Genomic DNA, 15689 nt, shown 5'->3' on the forward strand with positions numbered 1-15689 from the left:
ATAGGGAGAAAACAACAAGAAAATAACATTCAAAAAAAAAAGAGCAGATATTTTTTTGTCTTTTAGCTGCCGGGCCTGAACCAAAAATACCTTACTCGAGGATCGGCCCGTTTTTTAAACAGACCTTATTTTTTGTCTAAGCCCATTTTTCGAGCCTATATTTTTGCCCAAACCCTCCCACATTTTGAGTAGGCCTTCGGGTCGGGCCAAGTGGCCCAACCCATAATTCGGTCTAGTATTTATATATCCTGTAATATTAATTTTTTTTTCATTACTTTATTTTAGTTAATAATTATTTAATAAGTAAATATTTAACAATGCATAAACAAATTTACTTTTATAAGATAGATTAACAAAACTATATTTATTATATAATTAATATAAGTTAATTAAATTAAATAACTATATAAAAATGATGAAAAATATTATTTGAAACAATACCATCCATCTTAATATTTTTTATTCATTAAAATATTTATATAAAAAACTTAATAATTTATAATTATTAACTTTACAAATATCAAATTGTTTCAGAATTTCCATTATATATAAATTTTAATATTATGTCTTTAATAATCATTTTTTCTTCTTATTATATTTTACCCCACTTTCACCATTATGATTAAATCCAAACTTATATATCATCACCATTATAATAACTAATATTACTGTTACAATAGTTAATAACACTACTACTGTTATTTTTAATCTCATCAAAATCAATCTTATAACCCATCCAAATGCACTCTCTAAATTATTAATTTAAAAAATAATTTTTAAGAATAAATATATATATTCATTTCTTTAAATATATAAATATGTGCAATTCAAGTTTCAAAATTCATGAATTCAATTACACATTTGACCAAAATCCATACATAAATTTGATATTCATCCCTATTTTTTATAATAAAAAATTCAATTTCGGAAGAGCTAATCCACAAATGAATTTGAGAAGTTTTAGCATGCAGTTGAATCATCATTCACTCATAATAATAAAAGCAAACACAAAACTAACATTGTTGCCCAAATTATAGTTCAATCTCAAAAGAATGGCTGCAATCAAAGAGGGATTTTATAACATCCATCTCCTCTTCCATCGAAAATTCATTTATATGGGACAAAGCTATCACAATTTAATCTTTACCTTACCTACGACTCCAAATTTTAGCCACTTTCAGATTTCGTAGTTCAACAATTTCAGAACTGCAAAATTTGTTTTCGCATGCAGTGTAGTAGTTCCAACTTCAGAAGCTGCACACACTAGACAGTGAATATAGTTTCTGGGGCTAACAGTGTGCTATATTGGTCCTATACATACAAAAGACCCAAAAACTATCTCCTACTGCTTGCTGTCTTGCCCTTGCTCAAGTCTGCAAGCTCCTCAATAAGCTTCTTCTCTTCACTGCTCAATCTTTTCGGAATTTCAACTTGGACGCGGACCAACTGATCGCCCCTCATGTTGGTTTTATTTAGAACAGGAACACCTTTCTTGGCCATTACTAGGGTGGTGTTTGGCTGGGTTCCGGCTGGAATCTTCAAATCAACCATACCATCAACAGTCGGAACCTTGATTGTTGTTCCCAGAATTGCGTCTATATACGACACCTTGCAGGTGTACAATATGTTGGTATCATCACGTTTGAGGACAGGGTCTGGGATAACTTCAATGACGACAAAGAGATCACCAGCAGACCCACCTCTCCTTCCTGCATTTCCTTCAGACCGGACCCTTAAACGACTACCGGAATCCACACCAGCTGGCACTTTCAAACTAATCCTCTTCGTTCTCCTTACCCGCCCATCACCAGAACAAGTATTGCATGGGGTAGAAATTTCCCCCGTCCCCCCACAAGAAGAACATGTCATTACCTGCTGGAAGACACCCAATGGAGTCCTTGCAGATGAGATAACCTGTCCTTGGCCACCACATGTGGTACATTTGGATGGTGTTGTTCCAGGTTTTGCACCTGAACCATTGCATGTTCCACAGCTTTCTAGTCGGGTTATCTCAATTTCTTTCTCAACTCCAAAAACTGCTTCCTTGAAATTCAATACAAGACTGTAATATTCATCCTGCCCATCAACAGCTCTATTCCTGGAACTTCGTCCACCCATGCCCATGCCGCCCATACCCCCCATGCCCTCGAATAGCGACTCAAACAGATCAAAAGGATTGCTAAAATCCTGGCAAAGCAACCATGCCATCAATGTCAAAATGAAATGTTGAGAAAATATAGGGAAAACAATTTTGAAATGAATGATCTTATTCAGCATCAGTAGAATTAACTTACCCCCACTCCCATACCAGCGCCTTTAAGTCCAGCCTCCCCATATTTGTCATACAGAGATCGCTTCTCATCATCTGACAAGACCTAAGCAACATAAAGCACCTCAAAGATCAGATATAACCATGGGAACTAGGGACTGATGCATTTCAGACATATAAATGAAAACCATAGTAAGCACAATGTAGAACTCTTACCTCATATGCATTGCTAATTTCCTTGAACTTCGTCTCTGCCCCAGGATCTCTGCAGAATAATATATGATCAGAGGGGGCGGGGGAAAAAGGCAATACAATTCAAAGATATGTGGGTTAAAGAAGATATTTTAACTAGCAACATACACTGAAAACATCAAACTTTTCAGAGAAAATATTCAGTGAGAATCAGAAATCTTCAAAATACTGTTCTATATTCTCTCCCTTTAAGCAATTACATTTATAAATACATGAAACATATGAAAAAAACTCAACAAACACCTGACTTGGGAAATCTATGACTACTATTCCATTTTCTCATTCTTTCAGCAACAACATTCTCATTCTAAACATTATTTAAGATCTCATTTTGGACAAAGGTACCACATGAAACTAATTTACTAGAAGACACAACCATAACTAAAAGGCAAGAGGTACAAGGTTATCAACTGACTTGTTCACATCTGGATGATAACTTCGAGCAAGCTTACGATAAGCTGAAAAAAACAACAGATTTAAAATCAGTAAGATAATATTATGAAAGATAAAAGCAGAAAGTAGCCACTAAAGAATAAAATAAAATAAGTTTCCTTTTGTGGAACTCATAACAACAAAAGAATCTAATTTACATAATGATCAATCACTTCTACATGTACATAAGTACAGTTCTGCAATTTTGAATCTCCAAGAAAAGTAGGATAACCATAGACTTTCCTTCAAATAGTTGAAACAACTAAAAGAAACTTCCTTTTCATTGGCAGGGACCTTAAATGTGCATAACACCACACTTTCTTACATTTCTCTCTAAATCTTGCAAGAAGGTACCTTGATTTTGCTATGGAGTGACTTTTTCAACTTTTATACATGCTCACTGTGTCTACCTATTATCCTTGAATGAGTATTAACCTCACTTCAGATTAATCCATCCTCTCTAGATTCTATTTGATTTATGTTATTTCCATCCTCTCTAGATTCTCTTTGATTTATGTTATCAACACCTACCCTCCCTTAAAATTGAAGTTTGTGCATCAGTGTTCTAGAACTTTCCAGATAGAAGCCATTAAAGCTGGGTAAACTTACTGTCAATAAGTTGAAAATTCATAAATAAAAAAGTAGATTAGCAAACTAAATAAGCACATAAATGCAGTAAACAATCATATAAGGAATAAATAGAATAGTTGCCGAACAAGGTTTTGTAAGTCAGCATACCACTTTTAATTTCAGATTTACTTGCATTTCTTGACACCCCAAGGACAGTATAATAATCCTGCCCATTATACAACATCATCAGGTTAGATTCAGATTGGAACAGCGATCCAAATTCCAAAATACAGCAATAAACATATGAAATGCATACTCGAATTTTCAAATTATATGATTAAATGATTAAACAACCATTAAAGCCTCCTTTTTTACCAAAAAAACATAAGACAAAACAAAAGAAAATCAAAAGAAAGTGGAAGTAGTTTATACTCACAGTTTCAGCTCTAACAATGAACCGTGCTCCCCTACGATGATGTGATGTTTGAGATGGCCCCACAAAGGATAATAACGGTAAGGAATCACGTGCAAATAAGCCTGAATTTGAGGCTCTCAAATAACTCATTGTACTTGTGACTCTGCATAATGGCAATAAATACCTAAATTATTCTTCCATAATTACCAATAAATAGACTATCATGATTAGAGGTAATACATAAGACATTTTTCCATCGGTCTCTCTCTTAATCAACCAGAAGAAATATAGCCTTACAAAAGCGTGACTACAAAGGGGAAAATTTTGTGCATCTAATCATTATGTTCACCAATGCGTCAAATTCACAAATGCAATGAATGCTCATGCAGAAACCATAACTAGCAAGTAGCAATGACATTGCAAAATCAGCAATTCTAAATCTATACAAAGCTGTAGAAGAAAATAATTGTTGATAACCAAATTCAACAATACTCTTCCTATATACAAGAGTTAAGTGGAAAACTTACCCCAATCTGGCTGTCATTATTCGGTTTGGGACATAAGATCGTGTAGTCAACTGAGGACGAATATGCCACTGGGCAACAAATGTACTTCCACATGGTATAATGGCCATCCAATATGAGGGTAGAGAACCTGAATTATAACTTTATGCTGAATGGCCTTTAGCACGCTGAAACATATAAAACATAAGTGAAAAATATACACACTCAAAACTGATTGACAACACCATAAAATTAACTAATTTATAAAAGGGAATTCCAAAAAGTAAACAAAAAGAAAAAATTATGACTACCATTTCATACATCAATGATTTAATACAAAAAGTATTCCAATCAAAATAATGCCACCAACTCAAATAATTATCATACATGACTAAATGTGATAAAAGCAAATAAGATAAAATAAACTGGTAACTAGCTTAGGCGAAACTTTACTGGCCATGTTCTGACCCTAGAAACAAAGGTTCGACTACCAACTTTCAAGCCTTCAAGAGTTGATTTTCATTTATGCATAACCTTCCTTTCCTTATGGATTTCAACTACCAACCCTTTCTGAAACACATTTCTTGCCAAGTTATTCCAGTTAGCTAATCCAAAACCCATTTTTCTTCCTTTTGTAGCAAAAAGGAGGGCTCTTTTAAAAAGAAAATGTTTCCAAAAAGAATACTCATCTAAAGCTAAGCCAAAAACTCCAAAATTCTCTATCCACTAGGGTTAACTATCCACCACCCAGAAACCATATTTTTTCAAAAAAAAAAAAAAGAAAAGTAATAATCAATCTAACAAACACACACATATGAAATTACAGTAAGTAGCAACCAGAAACTTGATACAAGATTAAGATTTTCGACATGTATGCCATATTTCTAGAGATAAAGGAAAGCGGCCTATATTTATTTTAATAAAAATGGAGAAATTAAATACAAAATTAGGGCAAAGAAAAGAAGAGCGAACCTTGTTTGGCTCCAAAGCGATTTGCTCTCACTGAGAAGGAACAAAGGATGAGGTTAGCTTAGCGCCTCTAAATAGAGAGTTCTTATTCCCTGATTTTCTTGGTAGGTTGTTCTCAACTTGCAACCTACATTTTCCGCCGTTGGATTGATCTGAAAATTGAAAATTTTCTAAGTCTTGCTACTTCTTTTCGTCCAATTCGATAAAGTAATTATACTTTTGTTTGGATTTATTCACAATTTGGTCCTTAAAGCATATATATTTTCTAACTTTAGTACTCAAATTCTTTTACCTGAATTATTTATTATTATTTTTATTCCATTTTAATCAAAATTACTTACAGCCAATAAGAATATGAAATGTGTCATGTTTTCATTGTCAATTTTTTTTCTTTTAAGTGAACTTGTACTATAATGATAGTCTAGGGATAACAAAATTTTGTATCAAACAATGGTGAAATCAGGGGTTAATAGGGGTCTAGCTCGCAAGGAAAATTTTCTACTTAGACCTTTTTATAATTTATATAATTTTAAATTAATAATGGTAAAAATATATTTTGGTCTTTAAAAATAATAAAAATTTGTTTTTATCCTTTAAAATTATAAAGATATAGGCCATTGAATAGTAAAATTATATTTTTATTATCATAAAAATATAAAATTTAATTTTGACCCCAAAAAAATTTATGACTTAACCTCTAATACTGAAGTTGAAAAGAATATATAATTTAGGGGTTAATCATAAATTAAGTCTGTTTTGACTAAAATAATTTCTCAAACTTTTAGTATCTGTTTTGACTAAAATAATTTCTCAAACTTTTAGTATCATTTTATTAAAATATTGTTATAAAATAAAGAGAGATGGGAAGAATAAAGAATAAAGAAAATATGAAAGCAACAGAGAATGTGCTTTATTAATCAAAAGGGTGATTACAATGCTTCATTAGAGTCTTTATTTATAGGTATAAGAAGTATAAAAGAAGTAGAGATTTAAAGTACATTAAAACTTTATCTTGATCATGATAGACATCCACTTAATAAGATATTCATAATACTCCCCCTTGAATGTCCATTGGTAGATAATGTGCCTCGTTAAAACCTTATTAGGAAAAACCCTGTGGGATAAAAACCTAATGAAGGAAAAAGAGTACACAATCTATAATACGCATAATATATTGCCTCATTAAAAACCTTACCAGGAAAACCCAATCGGACAAAAACTCGGTTAAGGGAAAAAGAGTACAACGCATATTTACTCCCCCTCACGAAAATATTACATACTTTCTCAGATTCTACATATTCAATCTTGAATACTAGTTTTTCAAATGACTATTAGAATGTATTGCTAACCATTTATATCACTATTCTTTTAAAAGTCATGAGTGAGGAAAATTTGGGAAAATGTATTTTGATCTCTTCAAGAGATTCAACAATAATCATAACAAGCTTTAATCATGATTCTTTTATAAAAATACAAATAGGTATTTTGGATCATTTTATAATCCTCCTTCAACTATTATTCACTAAGACAAATTTACCACATATGTTCAATTATTTCAATTCATATAAATAAATAATTTCCCGAGAATTTCAATATGCTTCTAGCATCCTAAATCCTTCAAGGATTTTAATACAAACTTTACTATATAGTGTTTCATAAAAGGTTGTAAAAATAACCATTAGATGCAAGTTAAATATTTTATAAATTGTCAATTTAATAATATATCTAAAGGTTTATTACATCCACAACAAAAGTATATTATATCTTTTCATAATCAATGCCAAGACTTAGCAAAAAACTTCATATTTTTATTCCTCTTTTGCAAAACTACTTCATTTGCACCCTCACTGGTTTTATACCTTTAGATATTTGGACTACTGGTCCAAAAACTCCACAAATTTAATTATACTTGAGTTGCGTCTTTCTATTTTGATTAGTTTATTCCATATCTATATTTCTCAATAGATTTATTCAAGATCCTCCTTTTATTTAACTATTTCAATAATAATAATATTGCATGCAAAATCATTGTCGACCACTTTTATTGTTCGGTTCTATATTTTCTCGAATTGACATAACTTATCGAGATCTCTTAAGTTCACTATTTTAAAATTCAATTTCAGGTAACTGAATCTCTTCTGAATTTTTACTTATTAGTTATGTCTTGGGTCTCTTCTGGAGCACCCGCCTCCACTATATAACCATCTAGAAGAATTTTTTTCATCTTTGGAACCAATCAATCTATGTAACACTTGGTTATTCGCATTAAGTTTGTAAATATATTTAACAATTAACTTGTAATGAGTTATCCTTATTGAACTTCTGGTTCAATTACTCTCCCCCTAACTCATTACAAGTTATTGTTTCTCTCCCCCTAATGTTGGAAAAACTGACAACTCATGTCACAATTAAATCTAAAATTAATTGCTCAAAAATATTACAAGGAGACTCATATAAATATACATTCTCAATCTCTTATTATGACCTGTGTGTTGTGGTGGAGCAGTTGGAACATATATCGTACATCCAAAAATTGTAAGATGGGAAATATTTGGCTCTTAACCAAAAATCAATTGTAATGGGGAGTATTTATAATTTATTGGCTTGATGTGTACAACATGTAAATCAATACAAGCATGAATCTCATGCTAAAATAGAATGTTTTGTTCTCATAAGTAATGGTTTAGTTATTAGTTGGAGGCATTTGATAAACAATTCAGCTAAATCATTTTGTCTGTGAACATGAGCTACATGATGTTCAACTTTTATCCCAATTGACATGAATAATCATTGAAAACTTGGGATGTAAACTCACCAACATTAGCAAGATGAATTGTTTTAATTGCATAATCTAAAATTAATCATTTAAACAAGTAATCTCGCAAGCGACAGGTTGCGAGTTGATAACACATGTGATTATTTTATAGATGCATCTACCAAAATCATATAATATCAAAACCATCCACATGGCGGATAAATGGGCCCATATTCATTTTAGAAATGCAAAACATTAAATCTCAATTTTAACTAGTGAGTTACTAATAATCAATTTTTATTGAGAATAAACAACAAATGAGAATTCTTTAAATTAAAGAATCTTTTGGTTCTTTAATTGAATGTCCATATCAATTCTCAATTAATTTTCACATCATATACGATCCATGATGGTCTAACTGATCACGCCAAATAGTAAACACATTTGTATTAGTAAACTTCTGGCATGTGTTTCAATTGTACTAAATTGTAACAATTGATAATTTTATTATTATTCCTTTTAATTTGTACCCACATATAAGTACTATTGTGACACTTACTGTAACGCCCCCATGCCCGAGACCATCAACGGAGTCGAGCTTGAGGGGTTACCGAACATAATTTATTAATTTAAGAACTTCAAATCATTTGTTTCTACATTCACAGCTTTCTAGCTACTCGCGTCACAGTTATAAGAAAAATCATATCTTGAGTTATGAAACTCGAAATCAAGATCCGTAAATTTTCCCTAAATCTAGAATCATATATCTATTTACTAATTTTTTTCTAGAATTTTTGGTTGGGCCAATTAGTACAGTTTATTAGTTAAAGTCTCCCCTGTTTCAGGGTTCGACTGCTCTGACATATGTGTATTACGAATCAGATATCTCTCTATACAGAATTTCAATGACTATAAGGTTTGTTTTTCTTAAAACTAGACTCAATAAGGAATCTGTAAATATAAACAACAACTTCTAATTATTTTTTTTAAAATTTATTATGAATTTTTAAAGTCAGAATAGGGGATCCAGAAATCACTCTGGCTCTGTTTCACAAAAGTTTAAATATCTCATAAAATATAATTTATATGCCCGTTTTGTTCAATCCACATGAAAATAGACTCATTAAGTTTCAATTTAATAACTTACTCATTATTTAGTTCCATTTATACTATTTTTAGTGATTTTTCAAATTCATGTCATTGCTGCAACAATATTCTGTTTTAAGGCAAGTTTCATCTTTCCATGAATTTTTATGAACTAGATAACCTATTAAACTTCCATAATATCAAACATGATCTAAATTAGCCATCACTATGACTTATCAATATCAAACATTTTCTCAACCAAACATGGCCATATCATAAAATTATTTACACAAAATAGGTATATTGCTATACATGCCATACTTAAGTAGTTGTACAAGCCATTTACCAAGATAAAAGTCCTTTGGATAGTGTGATCGAACTTTCGACCTGTCCCGATTCCTGAGCCGGCTTGTTCAAAACTACAGTGAATGAAAAGGAAGGAGTAAGCATAAATGCTTAGTAAGTTCATATGTAAATAACAAGTAACATAACAATACAAATATACCAAACAACTTTGGCATGGTATCACCAAAACATATATCACATTTCTAAACATCATTCATCATCTTACCACCTTATCGTTGTTGTATCTATTTTCAACCCGAGGGTTAAGAACATACCTGTCCAAAGTGTCCATTTCACAACACTTACCAAAACGTCGCTTGCATCTTAAGTGTTCTTCCATTTCACTAGAAATTTCACCCGTTGAACACATCGGAATACAACTCGGATACACGGATAATTTGCACATAAGTGCCTCATATGTAATCAAGAAATCATGTAACCCGCCCCTAAATGAACTCGGACTCAACTCAACGAGCTCGGGCGTTCGCATCCATAAGTGAACTCGGACTCAACTCAACGAGTTCGGACATTCGCATCCATAGGTGAACTCGGACTCAACTCAACGAGTTCGGATGCTCAACCATCCTAGTGACATGTCACTTGTATCCTAATCTATTCCTAAGGTTCAAACGGGCTTTTTCCCTCGATCTCATATTTTTCGTCTTCCATGGAATATCGGAACCGATACTTGGTAGCAATTCATATTTATCAAGTAGTAAACATAATTTGCATATTACTCAACATTAACCACAAAGCATAATATTTCACGATTAAAAATCAGCGTATCATATAATTAACATCAATAACTTAAAAATAACAATTATGCTACATTATTTACACATGAACTTACCTTGGTACCAAAATATAAAGATTTTGCAATTTAGTCCACAATCTTTTCTTTTCCTCGATCGCGACTTGAATCTCATTTCTCTTGATCTATAATGCCAAATTAATCTTATTTAATACATACATTCATCAAAACAGCATTTAATACGAACTTTGGAAAAATTACACTTTTGCCCCTAAACTTTTGCATAATTACACTTTTGCCCCTAGGCTCGAGAATAAAACTTTATTCCTTATTCTTATGTTTTATAACATGCTGATCACTTTTCCCTTCTATGGCAACATCAAATTCTCTCTCTAACATATACTTGTGACTATTAGGTATTTTTGCCGATTAAGCCCTTTTACTCGTTTTCACTCAAAACCGAGTAGCATAAGTTGTCTAACATAATTTAAAACCTCATATTCTATCATAAAACATCAAAATACACAAATTTCACCTATGGGTATTTTTCCAAATATAAACCCTAGGTTGAATTATTGCTAACATAAGCTTAATCGAGCTACCGAGATTCCAAAAACGTAAAGAACATTAAAAACGGGGCTTGGAATCACTTACTATGGAGCTTGGAAGCTTGAAACAAACCCTAGCTATGGAGAACCCTTGAAATTTCGGCCTAATGAAGAAGATGGACAAAAATTGGCTTTTAATTTTGTTTTTAATTCATTTTAATAACTAAATGACCAAAATACCCTTACTACTAAACTTTCCAAAAATTCCTTCCATGTCCTAATTTTGTCCATGAACTTAAAATTGGTCAAATTTCTATTTAAGACCTCCTCATTAATATTCCAAAACAATTTCATACTAAAAACTTCTAGAATGCAAGTTTTGCAACTTATTCAATTTAGTCCCTACTTTCAATTTAAGCACTTTAGGCATAGAATTTCATCACGAAGTTTTCACACAATCATGCAATCATATCATAATCATCAAAATAATTATAAAATAATTATTTCTACCTTGGATTTGTGGTCACGAAACCACTATTCCGATTAAGCCCTAATTCAGGATATTTCAACTCTCCCCCCTTTTAAGGATTTTCGTCCTCGAAAATCTTACCGGTAAACAGGTGTGGATATTGGTTTCTCATAGTTTCTTCAGGTTCCCATGTAGTCTCTTCTACCCCATGCTTTTGCCACAACACTTTCACAAGTGCAACACTTTTATTTCTTAGTTGTTTGACTTCTCGAGCTAAAATCTTAATCGGTTCTTCTTCATAAGTCATATCCGGTCGCAGTTCAATTTGTCAGTGAAATTATATGTGAAGGATCCGAATGATACTGGCGTAACATAGATACGTGAAACACATCATGAATCTTTTCTAATTCGGGTGGTAACGCTAGCCGATATGCTACCGGTCCAACTTTTTCAATTATTTCATACGGTCTAATAAAACGCGGACTTAACTTGCCCTTTCGTCCAAATCTAAGGACTTTCTTCCATGGAGACACTTTCAAAAATACCTTATCACCAACTTGAAACTCCATTTCTTTTCGTTTCAAATCCGCATAAGATTTCTGTCTATTTGAAGCAGCTTTCAAACAATCTCGAATCACTTTCACCTTTTCTTCGGTTTCTTTTATTAAATCAACTCCATAAATCTGATTTTCCTTGAGTTCAGTCCAATACAATGGCGTCCGACATTTACGACCATATAATGCTTCATAAGGTGCCATCTTCAAACTTGTCCGATAACTATTATTATAAGCAAATTCTACCAATGGTAAGTACCTTTCCCAACTATCTTGAAATTCCAATACGCAACATCTGAGCATGTCTTCAAGAATCTGAATTACTCTCTCTGATTGTCCATCAGTTTGTGGATGAAAGGCAGTGCTGAAATTTAACTTTGTACCTAATGCCTCTTACAACTTTTGCCAAAACCGTGAGGTAAACCTCGGATCTCTATCCGAAATGATTGACAAAGGTATCCCATGAAGTCTAACAATCTCTGGGATATACAATTCAGCCAACTTATTAAGAGAATAATTTATACGTACCGGAATAAAATGAGTCGATTTAGTCAGTCTGTCAACTATTGCCCAGATGGCATTTTTCTTCCCTGGAGTTAACGGCAACCCTGATATAAAATCCATAGTAATCCTATCCCATTTCCATTCAGGAACCATAATAGGCTGAAGTAATCCCGAAGGTACCTGGTGTTCAGCTTTCACTTGTTGACAAACTAAGCACTTTGATACAAACTCGGAAATATCTCTTTTCATTCCACTCCACCAGTACATTTTCTTTAAGTCATTATACATCTTCGTACTGCCCGGATGAACTGCCAAACAACTATTATGTGCTTCATGCAAAATCTTTTGAATAAACTCATCATTTTTCGGTACACAAATCTGATTTTTAAACATCAAACAACCATTAGAACCGATTCTGAAATCTGATCCCGTATCAGCTTCACACTGTTTTCTTTTGGCTAGCAAATCTTGATCATTTTTGTTGAGCTTCAGAAATCTCTTGTAAAAACATCGGTCTTGCTCTTAACTCTGCTAGAATCGAACCGTCATCTGAAATTTTCAACTGAGCATTCATAACTCTCAAAGCAAACAACAACTTTCTGCTTAAAGCATCGGCAACCACATTCGCTTTTCCCGGATGATAATCAATAACAAGCTCGTAATCTTTCAATAACTCTAACCATCTTCGCTGTCTCAAATTCAAGTCTTTTTGTGACATCAAGTATTTAAGACTTTTGTGATCGGTATATACTCGGCACTTTTCACCATACAAATAATGTCGCCAAATCTTCAAAGCAAACACCACTGCAGCCAATTCCAAATCGTGAGTAAGATAATTCCTCTCATGAGGTTTTAACTACCTCGAAGCATAAGCGACCAATTTTCCTTCTTGCATGAGTACACACCCCAAACCATTTAGAGAAGCATCACTATACACCACAAATTCTTTACCTGATTCGGGTTGTATCAACACTGGTGCTTCAGTTAATAACTTTTTCAATTCTTCGAAACTCTGTTGACATTCTTCCGTCCATTCAAATTCTCGGCAATGGATACTTGTTTTTGATTGTCACCTTGTTTAACTGCCGATAATCAACACATAATCTCATAGAACCATCCTTCTTTTTCACAAATAACACGGGAGCACCCCAAGGTGAAAAATTTGGTCTTACAAAGCCTTTATCAGTCAACTCTTGCAACTGCGACTTTAATTCTTTCAACTCTATTGGTGCCATTCTATATGGAGCAATCGAGATCGGAGCTGTTCCCGGTATCAAATCTATACCAAATTCTACTTCCCTGACTGGAGGCAAACCCGGCAATTCTTCTGGAAATACGTCCGCAAATTCACACACAATCGGCACTGATTCAACTTTCTTTTCAACTTCTTTTGTATTAATTACATACGCCAAATAAGCTTCATAACCCTTTCTCAAATATCTCTGAGCCGACATCGAAGAAATCATACTAAATATTGCCTCTGATTTGTCTGGTTCAACCCGCAAGATTTCACCACTTTCACATTTTAATTCTATAACCTTTTCTTTGCAATTTACTATAGCATCATGCAATGTCAACCAATCCAGACCCAAAATAACATCAAATTCAACAAACGGCAACAACATCAAGTCGGCCGGAAAGTAATGACCCCGAATCATTAAAGGGCGTTTCTTGCATACTTTATCAACTATCATGCATTTGCCTAACGGGTTCGACACTCTAATCATAAATTCTGTGTTCTCAACAGGTATATTCATACTAGACACCAGTTTCATGCATACATATGAATGATTAGAACCGGGATCAATCAAAGCAATAACATTAGTATCATAAAGAGAAAATGTACCGGTAATCACATCGGGTAAGGAAGCATCTTCACGCGCTTTAATAGCATAGGTTCTAGTCGGAGCTCTTCCTTCAGATCTAACTGCTGCATCTCTGGCTACATTCTTACTGCTTGTTTCACTTCCAGCTTTTCTCGGATACCTTTCCCTCGAGTCTGCACCACTAGATTTTACATTCTGAAATTTTTCTTTCTCAGCTCTCTCTGGGCAGTCTCTAATAAAATGATCTGGAGAACCACATCGAAAACATTCATTTGCTCTGCACTGACCAAAATGATTTCTACCACACCGCTGGCACTTGGGTTTAACAAATCTCGTATTTCCCACACTAGCCGCAGAAGTAGTCTGAGATTTAGGACCCACATTTCGCTGCTTAAAATTTCCATATGATTGCCCAGCTGAAACTTGGGAACGAGGATTCATATTTCTTGACTTTCCGGTTTGCTGTGAGGGTGCATTACTCATTGGTCTTTTCTTCCAATTTCGTGTTTCAGATTCTACCTTTTTCTTTTCCTTCAGTAATTCTTCAGCCTTGCAAGCTCAATCGACAAGTACCACCATTTCTTTTAGTTCAAGGATCCCAACAAATACCTTAATGTCTTCGTTAAGCCCGTCTTCAAATCGTCGGCACATCTTGGCTTCTGTAGGAACATATTCCCTGGCATACTTACTTAATCGAACAAACTCTCTTTCATATTCTGAGACTGTCATATTACCTTGCTTCAGCTCAAGAAACTCTTTACATTTCTGATCAATAAATCTTTCACTAATATATTTCTTTCGAAACTCTTCTTGAAAGAATTCCCAGGTTACCCTCTCTTTCGGTACCACTGAAATCAAAGTCTTCCACCAATTATAGGCTGAATCTCTCAACAAAGATGTAGCACATTTCAAACATTCTTCAGGTGTACAAGATAATTCATCAAATACCCGGATAGAATTTTTAAGCCAGAACTTTGCTTTCTCTGCATCATCATCAATATTTGCTCTAAATTCTTCAGCCCCTTGTTTACGAATTCTATCAACGGGGGTTCTGTGAAATTTTATCATATCCACTCCTTGAGGCATTGGAGGCATAGGTTGAGGAATTGGGGGAGGTGGGGGAGGTCGTACATTTGGGTTCGTACGAACGAACTCAGTGTACCATGCACTCATAATTTGGAGAAAGGCTTCCCGATCCCTTTCTCCTCCTCCCTGACCAACAGTAGGAGGTGGGTTTTCAGTCGGCGCTGCCCCTTCAGCCGGAGCTGGCGCATTACTCTCTACTTCATCTGCCACAGCTGGATCGGGATCCATTTACTATGTAAAAATTCATTTAAAAAGGTTAGAAGTCGTCACACTATCACAATTCATACATATGGCATGTATAGAAAAATCCGTACATACAACACGTAGTTCGAGAACCGACTAAACCTGTTCTGAT

At 33.7% G+C, this 15689-nt stretch overlaps 1 protein-coding gene across 1 annotated transcript; it reads right to left on the reverse strand.

Moving 5' to 3' along the window:
* Positions 1 to 1053: 1053 nt before the first annotated feature.
* Positions 1054 to 5614, reverse strand: LOC107934623 (chaperone protein dnaJ A6, chloroplastic). Its single transcript, XM_016867097.2, has 8 exons — positions 5414 to 5614; positions 4466 to 4629; positions 3960 to 4101; positions 3692 to 3749; positions 2937 to 2979; positions 2486 to 2534; positions 2295 to 2375; positions 1054 to 2187 (listed from the first exon to the last, which is right to left on the reverse strand). The coding sequence occupies exons 2-8, from the start codon at positions 4570 to 4572 to the stop codon at positions 1336 to 1338; spliced, it is 1332 nt and encodes a 443-aa protein (XP_016722586.2). The 5' UTR covers positions 4573 to 4629; positions 5414 to 5614; the 3' UTR covers positions 1054 to 1335.
* Positions 5615 to 15689: the final 10075 nt, after the last annotated feature.

Source organism: Gossypium hirsutum, chromosome A02 (assembly GCF_007990345.1).
Source record: "Gossypium hirsutum isolate 1008001.06 chromosome A02, Gossypium_hirsutum_v2.1, whole genome shotgun sequence".
NCBI lineage: Eukaryota > Viridiplantae > Streptophyta > Magnoliopsida > Malvales > Malvaceae > Gossypium > Gossypium hirsutum.

What these genes read in the sequence shown, in the direction of transcription:
- LOC107934623 (XM_016867097.2), bottom strand. Translation starts at nt 4,572, where the DNA reads ATGGCCATTATACCATGTGGAAGTACATTTGTTGCCCAGTGGCATATT. An exon ending in ATAATGACAGCCAGATTGGG is followed by an intron (nt 4,102 to 4,465) that starts GTAAGTTTTCCA and finishes GCCATTATGCAG; the next exon opens with AGTCACAAGTACAATGAGTT. An exon ending in TATCATCCAGATGTGAACAA is followed by an intron (nt 2,535 to 2,936) that starts GTCAGTTGATAA and finishes ATTATTCTGCAG; the next exon opens with AGATCCTGGGGCAGAGACGA.